Here is a 19,795-nt window from a genome sequence, read left to right on the forward strand (position 1 = left end):
CAACGACTTTACCGAACTGCCTTCTTTCAACCATTGTATTGGAACTATAGTTCTTGAAAGCTTTACTAGATATCAGCTGATAGTGATTAGCTTGCATATTACTTGATCTAATTTTATGCATGTTTTCAGAAAGAATATGATTTGGATTTGTTGGCATATTTAGAATTTCACAAAGATATGATACCCAGATGCAATACGAGACAAAACTTTTCACTCCTGTGGATATCAAGATTGAAATACCTTGGCCTGTGATGAGGTCCAAAGACTGCAAGAATACTGCACGATCCTTCGGGAAAGGTGATTATTTTTTTTGTTCACCGCGCACCAAATTCGATCTCATAGAAGTGCTCGTGTATATTAACAAGTTGAGCTACTACCCTTGTCAATACATTTTTGGCATCCTTCACTCACCACATCTACTTGCTTATCCGTTTCTTTGGCGAATGGAGATCTTCCTGTATTCGGTGTTCTGTTTGGTGCTCGTGTATAACCGATTGTCAAAGCAGCTTATGTACCCCACGTCTCGGTTACCTGAAAGCGAGATACCCATCGAGATACCCCGAGGATTTGATGCCAAGTTGAAGACCAGGTACCCCACTTCCCCATAAACAACTTTCTGCTTCCCCATGGGATGGATAAATTCGCTCCGGCCTGTTCGATGGATGAAGATGCATGCATGTATGCGGCCAAAGCGGGCGAGATTTCGTGGGATGATCAGTATTTATACCAGCTTCATGACCTCTGCAGAAAGTGGGATGTTGCGAGTTCTATTCTCTCTCACTTCACTCATCTCTTTCATCACTGAACCCGCAATTTGGTATCCAAGATGAACATGGCTGGCTCCATCGAAGATTCGTCTCAAAAGCCAAAGGCACAGGGAATGGCTCATCCTATTCCAAAATCAGATCACGACATATCCCACGTCGAAGATATGCACTATGCAGGACCTGACAAGCCAGATCATATGGATTATGGGCGTGTCGATTCTGAGGTTGCTAAATATACCAGCGAGGTGCTTATCCATATAAGCGATGATGAGAATAAACGACTCAAGAAGCTCATCGATAGACGAGTTTTGATTATCATGATCCTGACATACTTCATACAAGCGCTTGATAAAGGAACATTGGCATTCACATCGATTATGGGCATCAGAAAAGATGCTAATGTTTCCGACACACAGGTATTTATCTATCTGTTTTCCCTACCAGATTTGAGCAATCACTAATATGGGGGCAGTATCCATGGCTCACAACATGTATATACATAGGTATTCTAGTTGTAGAGTACCCTACGAACTGGATTATACAACGCGTACCAATTGCCAAATATCTGGGTATCAATGTTTGTGTTTGGAGTATAATACTCTCAATGCATGCCCTCTGCCATAACTTCGAAGGTCTGGTTGTGGCTCGTACCCTTCTCGGAATCTTCGAAGCTGCTTGCCAGCCCATCTTTGTGGTTTTGTCTAGTATGTGGTACAAAAGAGAAGAACAAGCAGGAGTTGTAATATACTGGTACATGATGAATGTATGCTCGTCTCTAATCCCAATATGATCGGATATATCTAACGAGGATGACTGTAGGGCGCTCAACAAATTGTAGGCGGGCTCCTCGCCTACTGCTTTACCCTTCTCAAATCCGGCCCTCTCAAATCATGGCAAGCAATCTTCGTCACCTACGCCTGTCTCTCCTTCCTCTGGGGACTCTTCATCTTATTCTGGATGCCCGACTCCCCTATGCGCGCCAAATGCTTCAGCGAAGCCGACAAAAAACTCATGGTCGAACGTGTCCGCTCCAATCAAACGGGCATGCAAAACCGCAAATTTCGTATCGAGCACGTCAAAGACGCATTTACCGATCCGCAAATGTACTGTTATTGTTTAATAGCTATATGCACCACATTGCCAACGAGTGGACTGGGTGCATTCGCAAATATCATCATCACAGGGTTCAATTTCACCGTTCTGCAAACGCAGCTCTTGGCTATGGTATTAGGCTTTTACATCATCATCGTGTTACTCTCTAGTCACTTCTTGGTGAAGAAGTACAACCAAAATATTCTAATCATGACTTTCTACCTTTTACCGTAAGTGAACCCATTCGATATCACCGCTACTATTCTAATCCTGACATTTAGTTCATTCATCGGCACTATCGTCCTCATGACAGTCCGCAACACCAACTTCAGTACCAAAGTCGGCCTTTTAATCTCCTACTACCTAACCCTCTCTTTCTGGTCCACTGCCACCCTCTCCCTGACTCTCATGTCCCGTAACGTCGCTGGTCAAACTAAGAAAACCATCGTCGTCGCTGCAAACTTTATAAGCTGGGCGGCAGGAAATGCAGTTGGTCCTCAAGTTTTCCTGAAGAATGATGCGCCACGCTATTTTATCGCATTTGCTACGCATCTTGGCTGTTACACGTTACTTCTTCTGGTATTAATCTTCCTCAGATGGCACCTGATGAGCGAAAATAAAAGGAGAGATGAGTTGGCAGAGGCAGGAGTTAGAGAGGCTAATGATAGAGACATGGTGCACGCTTTTGACGATTTGACGGATAGAGAGAATCCCAACTTCAGGTATGTTTACTGAGATGGAGGAATGCATATTAGAAGATAGTAGAGAAAAGAGTATGTCGCTCAGAGGTAGACGGTACTTCAATCAATAATAATCACAACGATGCATGCATCTTGTCCTAAGATGTGGGTGAAAAATTGCTTTTAATCTATCAACTATGTGAAGAAAAGGAAACCATGGAGGCGAATCTTTATGTATTCCCAAAACTGCCACTCCTCTAATCATTAAGCTGCCTAAGTTATATTTATCCAGCATTCGAGGAGAAAGAAGAAAAGAAAAGGTCGACGAGTTCATCCCGAACCAATCGCAAGGCTGATAAGGATACTATTGTACACGCTGCCTGGTCGAACCTATTAAGACCCGACGACGACACTGATGATTCTCACAAGCGGCAATACAACGATCTAATGGAAAGATGCGAGGCCTTGCGGATCAACAGTTAGTGGTTGCTTGCGCTGTTGAAAATATGTAGTGTATCTGACTTCGCCTCTCAGTAGAGAAGTCGAGTCAACACCTGGAATAGCTCCGTTTGCTGTCGCTTTCCCCAACTCAGTGGCTTTAACATAGTCGGGTTGAACTGATATAGGTCTATGGTCTGTTAACATGGTACTCTGTAGTACTGGAGAAGGATGCTTACCCGTTTAGCTCGCGATCAATCTGTAAAAATTCCTTCATGGTCTCCTTGGAACCTCTTTCTCTTAGGTACATCAAGTATAGATTACTGATCTCCTTCTTTGTATCCAACCTCATGGATGTCTTGATCATATCACTATGAATTTGCTTGAGCCTTTCATGGTGCTCGGGTTCCGAGACTGAGTTAGTTGGCTGCGCCAACTCAAATTCCATGTACTTAGTCCAGAAATGACGGCTCTCTGGATACCATTGTGTGTTCTTCTGGAAAACTTGACGAGCTTCATCGACAGATCCTTGAATCTTCCACAGTAAAATGGCCCACTCAACAACAAAAGCTGCTTTGGAGTAAATGTCTAATTCTGTTGAAGCGATTTGTGCTTTGTAGACTTCAATTGCGGCATCGAGGCCTTTGTGGCGGCGTTCAAGATTAGCCCAAGAAATGATGGTCTCTACATGACCAGGCATGCGATCCAGAATGGCTTGGTGAATATCCCTCGCAACATCGACACGGCCGGATATCTCCTCGAAATAGGCGTATTGTAATCTAATCCCGGGTTTGCTGATTGGCACATAGAGTGTGCTTGCTCTTTGATATATGTTTCTGACTTCTTCTTCCTTGCGCTCCTTTGATGACATCCACCGGGCGTAGCGAAACCAGAACTCGTCGTAGAATGCGCAGGTCACTAGACATCTTTCATATAAGAAAATAGCACGGGTATAATCACCCTCGGCCTCTTCGAAGTCCAAGTATTTGCGCCAATTTGAAAGTTGCTGATTATCGAGCTCGGTGACATGGAAATAAGGACGCTTGATCTCAGACTCGTAAGTCCAACGTTTCGTGGTTTCCGCTTGTGTACGAGCGAAAATTTCAAGATGGAAATTATCGATCTTGGTTCTAATGTCACGTTCAATCTCTAATTCTCCCTTTGGACCTGCCTGGAAGCCGGTACTTTCGGAAATAACATCGGCTCGGAATTGTTCGAGTGTTTCGGCTGGAAGAAGCTCTAGCAATGGACGAGCGTGAGCTAATTGGCGAAAACGCTCAAAGTATCTAGCATATTGATGCATAGGAATCTTCACAACTCGGTTCAGAATAGCAAATATCTTGTCTTGAGCTTCCAGTCGATCTTCAAATTCTAGGTATTTATCCCAGAAAGGATGGGCAAGAAAGTCCAATCCCACTGCGACGGCTCCACGCTCGAAAAGCCTAATATGAAATGTTAGATGCGCCTCATACTTTGAAAAGGGAGGGAATGGAAAGGTGGCAAGGAGTGCAAATACGGGAAGGGCAGTGTGCACAAATGCAATGATATTTATATCCTCCTCGTGCCGACAATGTGTGCAGAGTGATACGGGACAAAAGCGAACTTGTGATAGCAGAAAGATATCCTGGTCATGTTGGTGAGAAGAGTCAAACATGAGCAGCTTTTTTTGGCATTTCTCACCGTTTGTGAGCCATGAAAACTCCGAACGTAGCTCATGTGGCTGTATGACCATGCTGCAGATGCTGTGTTAAGGGAAGGAAAGCATCTAGTATACTTACTCTCTGATCACATCAGGATCATGACTTGTCTCAACCTTGAAGGAACAATAATCCGTCCATAAATCCACAGATGTTGCTATACTGGCGATACCTCTCTCAAAGACCTAAAATATGTCAGCACATAGCTCAATTGCCTTACGGTCTATCTTTAATCACCATCTCAGCAGCTTCTGTACCAGCTATGGAGAATTCCAGATCTGCATATTTCTTCCAATATCCAAACAGGAGGGGAAATTTCGCAAGGAAGCGATCGTAAGAATCTCGAGTTGTCGCAATCGCTTGTGGACTTGAATTACGATTTAAACCTCCTTCCAGAGTCTCTGCTGCGCGAACAAGCTTCTCCCAACTCTCAAAATTATCCGTATTTTCGAGCTATAGATAGAGCACTGATCAGCAAACGCGCAATCGATAGAAACACATTGATGAACCTACAACTTCAGCATTCAGCTTCTTGATCTCAGCAGACTCCTCATCCGTCCCTCCATAATGAAAGTCAGCCATAATAATCGTCGCGTTATTTGTAATGAAGTTTTGGATGGAGAGAGTATTTAAAAGAAGATTTATACAATAAGAGTTCTGGCTTCTTATTGTCTCGAGTCTAAAGTCTTCAAGTGTAAATTATTAATGCAGAGAAACAATTGATGTGGATTGTAGAAAATGGTAGAGAAAGGAACGAACGGGTGAGGCTGAAATTTGAGCTTCACGCATTAGGTAAGCAAAAATTCTTGGAACAGTCAGCAATACCCAATTCAAGTAATGGATATATTCACGTTCACGATGTGGTTCGAAAATACATGTATATTCAACTATGTTTCTCATTCCATCGTTCCATTACGGCGATTCAAATTCCCTACGGCATACACACGAAAGCGCATGATCGGAGAGGATGTTGGACTGTTGGACCATTAGACGGCTAAAACGACTTATGATAAGAATTTACACAGGCTGGTGGTGAGAGGTATCTTATTTCAATATATATACATAGGTAGGAATATCTTTATTGAGATATACGCATCGTATTAGGTACCTACCTAGAGGGAATTTCTGAGAAGCTCTCGAGAGGACCATTTCGGTGGGTGAAGAATGACTTAGAGCTAAACAGGCTTAGCGTCACGCTAATCATTTCTGGCCCATACCTTTTAACTTTTAAAAAATTCTTTCTTTGAAATTTTAATAATTATCAAGGCTGGTGATGAACGATACAAAGTATCAAACATATAGGAAGAGAATGAACGCTTCAATGAAGCATGATCTCACTTGACAACTTCTGAAGCCTTTCCCATTCATTTCATTATATATTCTCCTTTTCTACGGACCCGATTGATTGCGGCGTAACTTTGAGTGTAGATTAACTGGTTTCGCGCATGATTGTTGCTCCTTTCCATATGGTCGGTCCCTTTGGACTTCTATCACTACCAGGTAGTGCTTCAGATATTCTTCAATTCTTCATCCCACCTGAAGGAGGAACTGCAAATACACTCGCCCATGACGGCTTCTACAGTACACTTCGGCACACTGCGCCTCGGTACACTACACTACAGTATATGTAATATCTATGTCTAGGCTCAAGTGTATCCTATGTGAATTGAAGTGTCTCGTGGCAGCTTGTTTGTATCAACGTTGTTTTCCAGAAAGATTGCTCATGATCTAGTTGTGAGAAACATAACGCAAACTTATTTCACGTTCTTAAAGTGTCTTATTTTGACAGCCAAACAAAATTGGCAATCCGGAAGGGAAGAACGTAATACAGTAAGGTCCTTTTAATAAGTGTTATGTGGTACTCGACTGGGTAGATTGTGAGTTCCAATGCGTGGCCCAGAGGCTGAGTATACAGATTCTATACACACTGCAAGCGCGCATGTGAAGGTTATAAGGTTATGTGAGCGGGCCTCTTGGCCAGCCCTTTTATCGGCCGCGGCTTTGTATCTGTCAAAGAGATCGGTCGACCTGTGGGATCCGTTCAGCATTATTGAATTAGCGATCCTTTCTGGTATTCCCCATTGTAAACATGCTTATTCGTTTGAAGTCAAAAAGCTAATACCTGATTGTGGGCGTAGATTTTCAATACGGAAAGTGCCCTTCAATGACACTGCAAGCTCTTTTTGCACAGTAGATATAACAGATTTGCACAAGAAAAGGTAAATAAGATATTCCCAAGTAATGAAGCATATTAGCGTGAAGAAGAGATCATACATATAGTGAACAATAGTAAGAAAGAAAATGAAACAATAACAAAACTCAGACCCATCAGTACTAAAATTGTGGGACACACTGAATAACCAATTTACCATTATCTCCCAACTACCTCCTTCACCGCTGCCTACCCCCTCTCTCGTTCTTTGCCGTGAATCACGATCTTCTATACGGATTATCAGCTCTATCATCATACGGATTATCCGCACTATAATCATAATGATAATCCGCTCTATCATCATACGGATGATATGGCTGAGCTCTTCCCGGGTACGGTTCGTCTGGATAAGGCAGATCCTCCGTCGGTATAGTCCCATAACCGTGTTTAAAATTGGGTGGATGACTCGGTGGCTTCCGAAGCTGATCGTTGGTCTGGTAATTGTTGTGACGACCACTTCTATGTCTTGACATGTAATCTGAGTTTGACCGACTAGATCCGGAAGAGATAGAGCTTCTAGAACCATAGCTTGAGGGGCGGCGTGATTTTGAAAACACTGTAGATGCGTGCGATCTGGTATCAGATTCGTCATCTGAAGAGTCGTCTTCGTGATATCCGCTAGTATAGCCATCGTAGTGACGAGATGAACTGCGACGCCGCCTTCCATGAGAAGGTTCGGAATAAGAGTCAACGCTTGAAGCAGTTTCCCACGACCCCGTGGACTCAGCATCACTTTGTGAAGGGTATCTCATCCGGTCGTGCCGCTTTCGACTCCTCTTCTCGTTATTTCGTAGCTGCACCCCTAATTTCTCAGCAACTCTAGAATTGTTAATTCGACCTAAAGTCTCGTCTCTTCTAACTTCTCGTCTTTCGTACTCCTTCTCACGTCTCGTTTTCTCTTGCTTAGTTTTTCTGGCTCCGGGTCTTATGAACCGAGCCTGCCGGGTGTCGCGGCCATGCTCGAGAAGTTCCAATTTACGTTGATGAACTAGCAAACTTCCCTTCTCAAGTGCTGCTTTAAGGACAGCACTAACATATTCAAGCTTTTTGAAGCGATGATCATTAAGTTCTATCCTTTCCCTAGTTTTTTTGTGTAGTGCCTTAAGTGTCTTCAAGAAAGATCTCACCTCTCCTTCTTTTGTTTTGCCCAGTCGATGTGATTGTGAGTAACCACCGTAAATATATCCATGTTTACTGTCTCTCTGGCCTGGCTCCGGTTCTACTTCAAATTCGATCGAGTATCTCAAAAATCTCCTACGCTCTCCATGAGTACCCATATCGAGTGTGATTGATTGCTCCATGTAGCCAGGTAAGAGCATACACTCGCTGGCGTAGACACTATAACGTTCGCTTTCATCTATCATCACTTTGCTAGATTTCCTTGATAGAATAACTAGTGATTAGCGGGACTTCCGTTTGGGTGTATGTAGAAATTGGTAAACGTACGGTCGGTATTTCCTAGGCCTGAATCCCATGTTTGAGTAGATGGTGGATCGATTGATCCAAAAATGATCTGAAATATAGTTTGCAAATATGGTGGTTTTCAGATCGCTGTTCCACAAGTGATTAGTGGTCTCAATTCAATGGAATAGTCCTTCCCCTCAATACTATAAAACATTTGTATAGGCATCTAAACAATAACAACAACAGCATCCGTCATGCTTGGCTGGCCTAGCAGCGACAGTTTGACGGTCTTTGTTATTCAGCCCTGTAAGTATTGTAGGCCTAGTGGTCGGCGCTTATTTCAAAACGCAAATGCCATCGCGATGCAATCCTACGCAGGCCAGATTGCTGGCTCCTTGATAACAATACAATATACTGCAGTTCCTCACCTTTTATATAATTCTGTTCGCAAGGTCGAAAGTACACCAGCCACGCTCATAAAGCTTTTTATTTTTGACCACACGTCAACGTAAGCATATAAAGGTTTTGTGGTGTGTTTTCACTGAAAGACATGAACTTGTAGCAAAACGGCAGTTTGAGTATTTCACTCAGTGCAGTGGTTATTGGAAAGAAAAGACCAGATACAATTGTGCGATACTCAAATTTGAGTTGACCCTTTTGGAAGTTTATCGATGCAAAAGCCGCGATATTCGAGCGACTTGCATATTTATAGGGAACAAAACCACTCGTAAAGCTCAAGAAAGACATTTAGATGTAGATTCAGAAAATAAATTGAACATTAATTCGCTATTCTGAATTTCTTAGACTGAAGGTTGAGGAATAAATGGTGAAAAGGCTGGAAGGAAAAACCATTACTTTGATGGAACAATGCTCATAGGTCCACCACTCCTGAGGAGGCCACCGGCACGCCCACACTACTTTCATCAACCAAATAATGGCTTACTCAATCTTCGAAATATTAAACAGGACTTTATTCCTGAAGGAACACCTCATACGAGACTTCCCAATGATTTTAGGTCAACCGATTACCCGTCTGAGTCCCTGGCTTTCCGATCTCAGAGCCTCTGGCAAATGAACATGAGCACACCATCGAATTCGATATCCGCAAAACGCAAAGGGAAGGTATAAGTAAAAGACCCGGTCAGCCAGCCCGCCATATGCTTCAAGGTAATTAAGCCGCTGATACGTTGTCTATGATTTGATTCTCTTAGGACTTGGGTCGCGTACGCCAACAGTAACAGGAGCACCAAAAGACACGGCCCATTAAATAGAGATGTTATGGTCAGGTAGTCTTCAGGAAAATCTGTTACCTAAATCCTTCTTCATAGTGACAGATAATCATTTGACAAAGATATCTAATATCTCATAATGTATGTTGTAGAATATATTCAAAACAAAGGTAGCTAACTTGCAGTCCAGATAGCACATTCTTAGACCATGCCTTCAATTCCTCTAAACATTTTCAGTTCCGCAGAGGAATTTAAAGTTCACACTAAAATATACCCTCTTGTTCCTGGCTTCGTTTCAGTCGCATGGTATATCGAAATTCCAAATCTGAAAAGTCATGTGCCTGAGATCAGAAAGTCTGGAGATAGCACGGCAATTGAGGCTACTCAAAGCGTAAAACGCCGTGGGCAACACATTCTTATCAGCGAGCACGGTATACTGTTATTATCAGGTGTACTTTGTGATCGTCAGAAAATGATACTATCCACCGAAGAAGGCAGTGTACTGGACATGCTCGACAAGGACGAACTTGTAGTTTCCAAAGAAGTTGGGATCGTCAAGGGACGCCAGATTCTTTATTTTAGAAGGACCTTTGAACGCCTCCATGTATCTAAAGAGATGAACAAAGATCATACAACGTACATCGATCATGTTACTCTTGATCTTATCGATGCACGCTGCTTTGAATTGAAACAGTCTCCACGGCGGGCTACACATAGACAACCTTCTGATTTCAACAAGAGGAAAAGAACTAGGAGCGTAGATTCATACAGGAGTTCGCGGAGCAATCGTAGTTTCTACAGGGAATACAACGAAGTACCTCCTGTGAAACAAGAAAAAATTCTATCTGCAACGCCCAAATCACACAAATCTACAGAGCAGCACATCTCTCAAGCTCCAGTCGAACAAGAGCATCCTACAATGCAACTGAATCAAGAGAACCTTAGTGCACTTTCCGAAGGACATAATAGCCAAGCCGGTCCGCGTACTCATAGAAGTAGCCGTTCAACCTCAGGTCTCGAGCGCAACCACCACAATGGCGTCCAAATTATGAAATCTACAGATGGAACCAGTGAAGTTAAAGCAGCACCTAGCAAAAGGTCTCATTCGAGAACAGGGAGAGTGATACCTTTATATACCGCAGAGTCAGATCCTGGTCTCGACCCAGAATTTGCTTCTCAGCGTTCCGATATGAGTTCGTCGAATCCAGGCAGGCGGTCATTGATTGCACCATCAACTTCCAGATCTTCCGATACAAGCTCCCTGTCCAGATCAGGAGGTAAGCTTAATCTAAATGTAACAGGTCGCAATTTTCATGTGCTTGACGGGTCGGGTCGAACGCATCCAGCACCATCATCTGACGGCGACAATGAAACGCTGTTACACATCAAAATAACGAAACCGAAGAAACGGTCCAGAACCAAGCACACCGCTGGCATGGTTGTTTGATCAAGTCCTAAGATGCTCCTTGTTTTCTGTCTGTCGTCACTTTTGCTTAAAAGTATTATCTCGATGATTTTTGTAGTTATACTGTATTTCGGGGGTAGTGACGTTGAAATTCTACATCCTCCAGTCGAACCATTCACAATGTCAGCTACAACTTGATCCGGAATTGACACTGCATAAAGCCCGATAATTTCACATTAAAAACCGGTGCATGTTAGGTTCAATATAGTACTATCGGAAAACAAAAGTTCAAATACATATTTCCGTAGTATTAAAAGGTTATAAGTGAGAACAGACCTCGTTAAAACCATACTGCCACTAACATATCCAAATCAACGTCGGTTCCTTCTTCGTTGAGCTCAAAAATCGAGCTGCCTCCATTGATATCTACCCTAAAGTTTCGAGAATCCCCAGAATTATCAACTGCCACTTTATCTCCACCCTCAAGATCGCTCTCAATTCCATTCACAGTCCCTAGATCATCACTTACCCTCAATTTCACTGGCCACCATTCGCCATCCTCTTCTCTAACCCCATCATTCCTTTTCCCTCAAACCAGCCCACGCTTAGTCTTTCACCACCTTCATAACCACCCAACCTCCCCACTTCTCTCATTCTCTTTCCCTCCAAAGCCTTCGCCTCCCTCCTCGCCATTCCTACCCCATCCATCCCCATCTTCGACCAGCTCCAACCACCCGGTCTTCTCTTTCCCTCCTTCTCCATCTGCATCATCCCACTCCATCTCCTCTCTCCTTTCCCCATACCAGCTGCGCCTCTTGCCCCCGCTGTAAATTCTCTCTTTTCAGCTGTCTCTCCATCAACTCGGACCATTTCATCCCAGAATCCTCGGCTTTCAGACCCATCGACCGAAGTGACGGATTTTCGCCAAGTGAACATCATATCCAAGTATTGCTCGAACAAGACTGGGTGAAACCCATTCAAGATGAACATTCTGCCGCAGAATCGAGAGTCTAGAGTATGTAAGACCGGATGTAGAATCGACATAGTAGACAGTGGCGAGGATGTAAGAGGAAGGTAATGTTCAATGTGCTATCCTCACGATTAATTATGCATTTGAATCGAATGACATGAAGATACTCACTGGTATTACACGTTCGTAAGAAGCTTTCATATTAGTATTATCGTTTTCTGCAAGAGCGCCAAGTTCCATACATAGCGAATTAACTAACGGATTCGAGAAAGAGCCACCTGCAGCTCCGAAAGTATAGATCTCCAATTTCGTCATTAAGCTAGCTGGTAGATCAGCGTGTAGTTGGTCGAGGATATCAGAGACGATCTTGGAGCCCGTTGAATGTGAGAGAATGACAACTTTTTGGATGCCAGGTGTCAAAAGAGTTTCGCGAAGTTGCGAGTATAGAGTACGGTGGATGGGCATGGTAATCGAAAGGAAGTGGAGGAGAAGGTCGAGGGGAAGTCCTAAGGTGCGATTGTGGATTCCGGTCATGCGGCGGTGGAAAATGATACTCAGTCGAGTGAGGTGATGCATCATTTGAGTGTAGCTATTCCATTATGAGCGATGTGCACAAATACTTCTTCCTAGAGGGTGATCTGCCTACCTCGTACAACTACCATTAACAAAAATCCATTTCTCGTCCCCAAAGTCTCCAACAGACATTATACTTTCACAAATTCTCTCGTTTCCTCTCAATAGCCATGACATCCCAACCATAGCCCCCCACATAGCTGCACAACACATCATGAACATCGCTCCAGGCATAGTCAAGAATGCCGGTATGACCACAAGCATTGCGCAACATTCCATGATACATAACATACAATGAATGCCGATTTCATACACATCCCTCCCTGAGCTCTTAGGAATCGTTTGAGCCACACTTAAAGTGAAAGATCCCATCATCTGGGGAATGCAGTACAAATTGCGAGAAAGTATTTGCATGGAATTCCAGAGGACTTCCATTGTTGAATGACGATATTGAGCGGGTGATGTCCCGCATGTAGGATCGATTATCGAAGGAATGACTGTGACAACCAATGAAGAGGATGGCGATATCTTCGCCGGTGCAACAGGTGCTAATGGGGCCGCCATCATGTCTCCAATGGAATTCACGGAACTGCTGTTGCGTGATAACCAGGGCATAGTTACTTACAAATTGAAGATAAATAAAAGACAGGCAGAAGTGAATGCAATGGAAATAAGAGACACGTATTGCCGCAAGAATCGATTGTTTGGTTTGAAGCTAAATCCTATACTTATAGATTCTGAGAGGAGATATTAACATTCCTCAACAGGAATGTAAATATGCAAATGCGGAGCAGATTCCAAGACAGTAGCTCATTGGCCACAACTAGAGGGCAAGATGAAATACCATTCTTCCATCGGAATCATAATAATAATCAAAAAGATTCGAAATTGACTACTTGGCCCTCCAGCTCCCTTGCTTACTTCCTGTGCTTGTGACAGCTTTTGAATTCCCACTCCACGCCGCTATCGACCTTGATGCTGTCACCCACAGATATCTCTTTCTCAAAGACCTTGCTATCTAGTCCGAAATCTTCACCAATCGCCAACACTCTTTTCCATCCCTCTTCGATAGTCCATTTCCATCTAACAACTGAGAAGTCATCCCCCTTTCTCATGACCCCCTGTACCCACTCGCCAATCCTAATTACCATCCCATTTACTTCACCAGCATCTTTCGTCTTCAAAACCCAACTCATAAAATAATCACTCTTCTCCCCTTCCATCATTCCAACCTCGAGATCCTCCCATAGTTCTTCATAGTCTTCCACTTTCCCGGTGTCCGGATTCACCATAGCACCCTTTTCTAAGACTTCGTTTGTGCCCTCCACAGGATACATGTAACCCTCATCACGATCATTCGGTCCAGGATTTCGTATCTTGTTATCTATTTCATGAACCCACTGTGTGTGTGCCGGCTTAATCAAGATGCTTTTATCGCCATCTTTGAATACTGCAGGAGTGCTGATTGCGGTACCCGCGAAACCCCACTCTAGCCTCAATATTGCTTGAGGGTCGGTGGTGCTGTTTGGGGGTGGATGGGATGGGTCAAGAATTCGTATATCTACATAGTGTTTATCGGCAGATGTTAAGACAAGAGTGCTAAGTGTGTGTTAGCATGCTAGGGCTGTTGATAACAGCTCAAGATATGCACTTTGTATTTTCTTCTGCTGCTCTATCCTGCAATAATTGTTAGCCTATTGGAGGTAGGATTGTAGAAATATCATAAATACTTGCTCCCCATTTAATATGTTTCCTGATTGATACAAAGGGTTCCGCCATATTGGCTGTTATAGTCTTTCAGACGATTGGGAAGAGGGAACAATAATGTATGAATAGTGGGGGGTTTGAAGGAGCTCTTATCATGATTCAGCTGGCTCCACCTTCTAAAAGTCTCGCACTGCGATAAGCTGCCCATAAGCTATACCCGAAAGTTTAATAAGTCTGACGTCGTGAATAAGAAATGTCATTATTTAGGTATCAATAACTACAAGAGAAGAGAGGCGTAAACTGTAATTCCTACCCAAGGACCATTCCATATGCATAACCCCAAGTCATTGATCCAATCAGATCATAACTAGATACCAAATCCTAACCCAAACCGAAGCGTATTGCTTTAAAACCGCTGCAAAACGCCATATCATATCTCAAGAAATAGACAAATTCCTAATTCTTTTTGATATTCTCTCTAACGGAAGCACCTGATGCGCGATACCAAACGTCACCGCTCCATCGCATCATGCGCTCTACAGCTTGCGTCGGAGTGAGGGCGGGTCTAACATCCAAATAGAATATGGGTTCTCCAGTAGGTTCTTCGCCTCCCGAATAATAATCGATGATGTATCTAACTTCCTTCTTCTGGCCATTATGTTCTCTTTGGACAAACCAATCGTGTCGATCGAATGGTGGCTCAGTACTATAATCATGGTTAGCCAAGTTGAGGCATTGAAACAAATCGCAAAACTACATACCCATATTTTTCCGGAAAAGCCCAACCCATGGCTTGAATCATCGCAGCCTTTGGTGTCATCTCTTTCGGTCTGCCCATGAATCGAACCAATTTGGGCTGGGGCACTTCATCTTCATTTGCACCAATCTCTGCTCCTGCCTTTGAACCCTCTTCTCCTCTTCTACAATTCTCCCAACCCTTCAACAACCCTTTACCAAATCTTCGTTCCCATTCTACAATTTCAGCCCAAGCACCCTCATTCAAGAAATTGTGAACTGATACCATACTCTCAACGGCAGTTGCATCCGTATCAGTATAGCCTTTGCGCAAAAGAGCATTGTACATTTGTTGTGGCGAAGGATACTCCCAGTTACCATCCCCAGTGCCTTTAGGTATCGTAGATGGCTCCCTTTCGGTTGGCAATACAATAGTCTGATCCTTCGCTCTCTCTTGAGATAAGTCCGGGAACATGTAGTTCAAGGGGTTGTATTTGGAGTATTTAGACGTTGCTTTAGATTCTTGAGAGACGTTGTCGGGCGTATATGGGCAGGCGGACTCGGGTGATGATGCTGGAGGTTTTGCCACAGGCTTCAGAGCATCTGCGCTGGGTTTGTGCATAGGACATGATGGCTGGCGAGCGGAAAATCAGAATCACAAAATGACTGAGTAAAAACAGAGATTTATCTACTCACAGGCGGAGTGGCATTGCTATCCTTGGGCAAAGCGTGAGGAGCATTTCTCATACCCGACGCCGCAGCAGCAGTTGCAGGAGAATCAGCCCAGAACCATCCCATATTGTTTGTGAGACTTAGGATGAACCAATTTGTGTACTTTTTAGGTTTTAATATGAAGGATATAAATTGGAGATAATTGATGTCCTTTTAAACACTGAAGAAGTAAATGAATATATATCTTTATTGGAATTAGCTTCACTGTGATTCGAAGGAAAGAGAAAAAGAGGAGGAAAGAGGGGATTCGGTAAAAATTCCGCCGCTCAAGGATTTTTTTTACCCAAACCGGCGATGAACCGCTGCTTCCGCCGTTCACGAAAAATTATATGGGTCTCCTTGAGTAAAGAGCATAATTTATAACATGGAACAAACACGCGGAGAATGAAAGGAATCAGGTTGTTGACATTAACTAAATTGAATGATAATATATCTGGGTAATTAGATGTGTATATTTCAAATCTCATTTCTTTTTCAAACATTTCTACTTTCCGCAATCATCATGACATGTTTTACCATATGAACTTGAATTACATTTTTTGGTGCTGTTCAAATGAAGAAATGCTATAATTGATTCCTGACGTCACTGAATCAATACTTCACTGGCGCATCTCATGCTTCGTGAAGGGGGGTTAACAACATTTGGGTTATATTTTAACCAAACCTACTAACAACAAAACAATCTATGGAGCCTCGATAGTGCTTAATTACGGGAACAAACCAATCTTCACACGAAGGAAGATAAGGATGTTTTTGGCCACAGGTCGAACATGTCTTCGTCAGACCCTTCCCAGAATACGATCCTCGATCCAATGTCGGAATATTCAATCAGCAACAAGACAATCATATAGAAATGGCCGTGGAGGTGGAGGTGGAGCAGGAAGAGAAGAAGGGAGTTGGAGAAGACGAGGAAACTGGCAATTCAAATCGCCTCCGCAAACTAGAGGGCTGATCCTCGCCGCCGCAGCAGGCTTGAGCCCTACGGTATTTGTTCGACTATCGGAAAAAGATAATGGCGGAACTGAGATGACTGCAGAGGGGCGAATGCTAGAGGCATCGAGGAAGGAAATTAGCAAGAAAGTGGGCGATGATGTTCACGGGCTTCAACGAGTAAAAGATAGTATAATCTATTTTCTAGACGCCTATCTATGGGAACCCCTTTGCACAAGCATACGCTTCCTGCACCTTGTGGTTATATTCGTCCCAGTTCTTGTTACTATACCCGCTGCATACTTTGGGCCTAGGGATATAGCGCGGGACAATGAGCGAATGGGTACTCTATGGTGGTACAGGTTCTTAGTTAAGGCTATGGAACGAGCTGGGCCTGCATTTATTAAGGTGCGGCATCTGATTCTTGTTGTACCTTGCTGTGCTGACTTTCTAGCTTGGGCAATGGGCTGCCTCTAGATCAGATATCTTCCCTTCGCAAATGTGCGAGATCATGTCACAACTCCATTCCAATGCACCCGCGCACTCGTTACATGCCACCAAAAGGATTATAAGTAGAGCATTTGATGGGCGACCCTTTGACGATATATTTGAGGAGTTTCAGGAACAGCCTTTGGGGGTGGGAGCTATAGCACAAGTTTACAAGGCCAAGCTGAAACCCGATTTGGCAACACCAGGAGATCCAGATCTACAAGAGCCCACAAACATACGAAGAAATGTGCGTAAAAATGTCGACACGCTTATTAAGAGCACACCACAAAGAGTCCCATCGAGTTATGTTGCAATTAAAGTTCTTCATCCAGGGGTAGAAAGAGTTGTTAGACGCGATCTACGGATCATGTGGGTATTTGCTTCAGTAATAAATTTGATTCCCACATTTGAATGGCTGTCATTTCCAGATGAAGTCGAACAATTTGGACAAATGATGAGATTGCAACTTGATCTTCGAATTGAAGCTGCAAATTTGTCAATCTTCAGGAAGAATTTCAAACCAAGGACAACAGCATGGTTTCCATTTCCATATACTCAATTCACCACAAGACAAGTACTGGTGGAGGAATTTGCACAGGGTATACCGTTATCTGACTTCATGGAAAATGGGGGCGGCGTATTCCAACAAGATATTGCGGATGAAGGACTTGATGCATTTTTACGCATGTTGCTAATTGATAATTTCATTCATGCAGACCTTCATCCAGGTAATATTATGGTCCGCTTTTATCAATCTGAGAAGCCCAACCTACCTTTCAGTAAACATAAAGACGAAGATCCTCAGTCCCAACCAGATGTCACTGAACAAGTATTGGCAAGACTTCAGCCATATCGCCATAGAAAGGATCCTCAGGCATGGCAAGCAGAACTTTCAAAAATTGATAAAGAAGGATTCAGGCCCCAATTGATCTTCATTGACACAGGACTGGTCACAGAACTAAATGCAACCAATCGAAGAAACTTTCTTGATCTCTTCAAAGCTGTGGCTGAGTTTGATGGTTATAAAGCAGGTCATTTGATGTGTCAAAGATGTCGCCAGCCTGATGCAGTCATTGATGAAGAGATTTATTCTTTGAAAATGCAACATCTTGTCCTAGGAGTCAAGAGTCGCACGTTAGCACTGGGCAACATGAAGATAGGGGATATACTAAACGAGGTTCTCTCCATGGTCCGAACTCATCATGTTAGGATGGAGGGGGATTTTGTCAACGTGGTCATCAGCATTTTGTTGCTAGAGGGTATTGGCAGAAGTCTCAATCCTGATATCGATTTGCTCTCCTCTGCACTGCCTATTCTACGAGAATTGGGAGCACAGAGTGGAGGTGGAATGCTACGCCAAGGTGATTTCTCCATGCTGAAGGTATGGGCAGGTTTGGAAGCTAGAAAGTTCTTGCAGGCTTCCATTGAAGATGTACGTTCCGCCCTTTCTTTACTCCCATCTCTTTATCTGTTGTTGCATTCTTCATCGCCACTCCTGCACTAAATTCCTATGTATCATTGTTGCCTCCTATTCTGGTCAAACGTTTGGCAGCAACAATCATATTCTTTGTGTCTGCCTCTGGTGGCGGGCTGGTAGCAATTTGCCAACGTGCCAGGTTAGCTTGGCTAGTCTATGCCTTCTGGAACAAATTGGTTTGCAGCGCAACATCATCTAGGCTGTGCTTGGATAGACTTGCACACACCTTGCCCATGAACTTGGCTCTCTCTTTCCACCTCTCCCCATCCACCTGAAGTTTTCATTTTGTATGTCTTGGCATGCCGAGCCCAAGCCCAAGCCCGAGCCCCTTTTACACCCACTTGCGACCGACCCCTTTAATCTAGCACTGAAAATTAGCGATAGATGTTCAAATGCTGACAATCCAATGTAGGTTGAAAGATGTGTCAAGTATGATTTGTTATCACCAAATGTGTAGAAGGTATAGTTGTTTGGGTTGGGTATGATTGTTTAACCTTAATATAGACTCCACTTCTGCAGTCTGGTGCGTTTTGTATTGTATTGTACATAAGGAGTAAAACGGCAGATATTAGACATTCCACTTGTATTCTTTGAATAAGACTTGTGCTTTACAGTCTTGCCATTCAAGTTGAGTTGAACCAGCCTTGTCAGATAGCCTCACTGTTTCAGATTGAAAGGCAGACGAGTATAAACTTCTTCAAAAGGTAAATAAAGGGCGGAATGACGACAATGAACAATATAGATCTTTCTTTTTAAAGTTTTTGAGAAATACCTATCATACTGAGGGAAATAATTGATAGTATGAAGCTCGGGATCAAGATTTCAATAGAAGGATTAGTGGTAGCAACCGGCAATATCCGAAGTTGTTAGATCCGAAGTTGATCTAACAACAGGTCCTCCTGATTGACTAGTTTCAGTCGGCATCAACAACAACAACAACAGCGAGGTTCATTTTCTTGCATACCCTACTTGCTGTCTCTTTGCCCACTTGCTGCCATTGTTATGGACTAAAGCTAGCCTCCCCATTCCTTGCACAATCACAATTCTCAAAATTCACTCCCTTTCCATCCCCACCTGATCACAATAGTACTCACTCTAAGTCATTCACCGCCCAGACACTCATCTGAAAGGAATACTTGATATTCTTTCTGTATTTTGAGTGGACCCACCTTTCTTGCTTGCCATTTGCAACTGTTCGGCCTCGGATCTCACAAAGCCCTTGATTTCTATATTCTATCATCTTCGAAAACACCACCAC

General features: G+C 43.3%; 6 protein-coding genes across 6 annotated transcripts; 3 read left to right on the forward strand and 3 right to left on the reverse strand.

Annotated features, from left to right (window-relative positions):
- Nucleotides 1-826: 826 nt before the first annotated feature.
- On the forward strand, nucleotides 827-2,594 carry Bfra_000862 (putative allantoate permease protein; the record flags this gene model as incomplete). Its single annotated transcript, XM_037331306.1, has 4 exons — nucleotides 827-1,183; nucleotides 1,240-1,530; nucleotides 1,587-2,089; nucleotides 2,141-2,594. 4 exons carry the CDS (start codon nucleotides 827-829, stop codon nucleotides 2,592-2,594), a joined length of 1,605 nt encoding a protein of 534 aa, XP_037197639.1.
- Nucleotides 2,595-2,983: 389 nt separating this feature from the next.
- Bfra_000863 (putative pre-mrna-processing factor 39 protein) lies at nucleotides 2,984-5,256 on the reverse strand (the record flags this gene model as incomplete). The annotated part of the gene is made up of 5 exons (XM_037331307.1): nucleotides 2,984-3,167; nucleotides 3,217-4,419; nucleotides 4,756-4,859; nucleotides 4,912-5,127; nucleotides 5,188-5,256. 5 exons carry the CDS (start codon nucleotides 5,254-5,256, stop codon nucleotides 2,984-2,986), a joined length of 1,776 nt encoding a protein of 591 aa, XP_037197640.1.
- Nucleotides 5,257-6,515: 1,259 nt separating this feature from the next.
- Bfra_000864 (uncharacterized protein) lies at nucleotides 6,516-8,361 on the reverse strand (the record flags this gene model as incomplete). Its single annotated transcript, XM_037331308.1, has 3 exons — nucleotides 6,516-6,702; nucleotides 7,121-8,266; nucleotides 8,333-8,361. The coding sequence occupies 3 exons, from the start codon at nucleotides 8,359-8,361 to the stop codon at nucleotides 6,516-6,518; spliced, it is 1,362 nt and encodes a 453-aa protein (XP_037197641.1).
- Nucleotides 8,362-9,727: 1,366 nt separating this feature from the next.
- On the forward strand, nucleotides 9,728-10,966 carry Bfra_000865 (uncharacterized protein; the record flags this gene model as incomplete). Its single annotated transcript, XM_037331309.1, has 1 exon — nucleotides 9,728-10,966. One exon carries the CDS (start codon nucleotides 9,728-9,730, stop codon nucleotides 10,964-10,966), a length of 1,239 nt encoding a protein of 412 aa, XP_037197642.1.
- Nucleotides 10,967-11,264: 298 nt separating this feature from the next.
- Bfra_000866 (putative cytochrome c heme lyase protein) lies at nucleotides 11,265-15,707 on the reverse strand (the record flags this gene model as incomplete). Its single annotated transcript, XM_037331310.1, is given in 9 exon segments — nucleotides 11,265-11,448; nucleotides 11,466-12,013; nucleotides 12,066-12,483; nucleotides 12,541-13,059; nucleotides 13,389-14,066; nucleotides 14,119-14,144; nucleotides 14,658-14,880; nucleotides 14,936-15,543; nucleotides 15,606-15,707. The coding sequence occupies 9 exon segments, from the start codon at nucleotides 15,705-15,707 to the stop codon at nucleotides 11,265-11,267; spliced, it is 3,306 nt and encodes a 1,101-aa protein (XP_037197643.1).
- Nucleotides 15,708-16,388: 681 nt separating this feature from the next.
- Nucleotides 16,389-18,564, forward strand: Bfra_000867 (putative abc1 family protein; the record flags this gene model as incomplete). Its single annotated transcript, XM_037331311.1, has 2 exons — nucleotides 16,389-16,979; nucleotides 17,026-18,564. The coding sequence occupies 2 exons, from the start codon at nucleotides 16,389-16,391 to the stop codon at nucleotides 18,562-18,564; spliced, it is 2,130 nt and encodes a 709-aa protein (XP_037197644.1).
- Nucleotides 18,565-19,795: the final 1,231 nt, after the last annotated feature.

The sequence above is a fragment of the Botrytis fragariae genome, assembly GCF_013461495.1.
Source record: "Botrytis fragariae strain BVB16 chromosome Unknown tig00000001, whole genome shotgun sequence".
Taxonomy (NCBI): Eukaryota; Fungi; Ascomycota; class Leotiomycetes; order Helotiales; family Sclerotiniaceae; genus Botrytis; species Botrytis fragariae.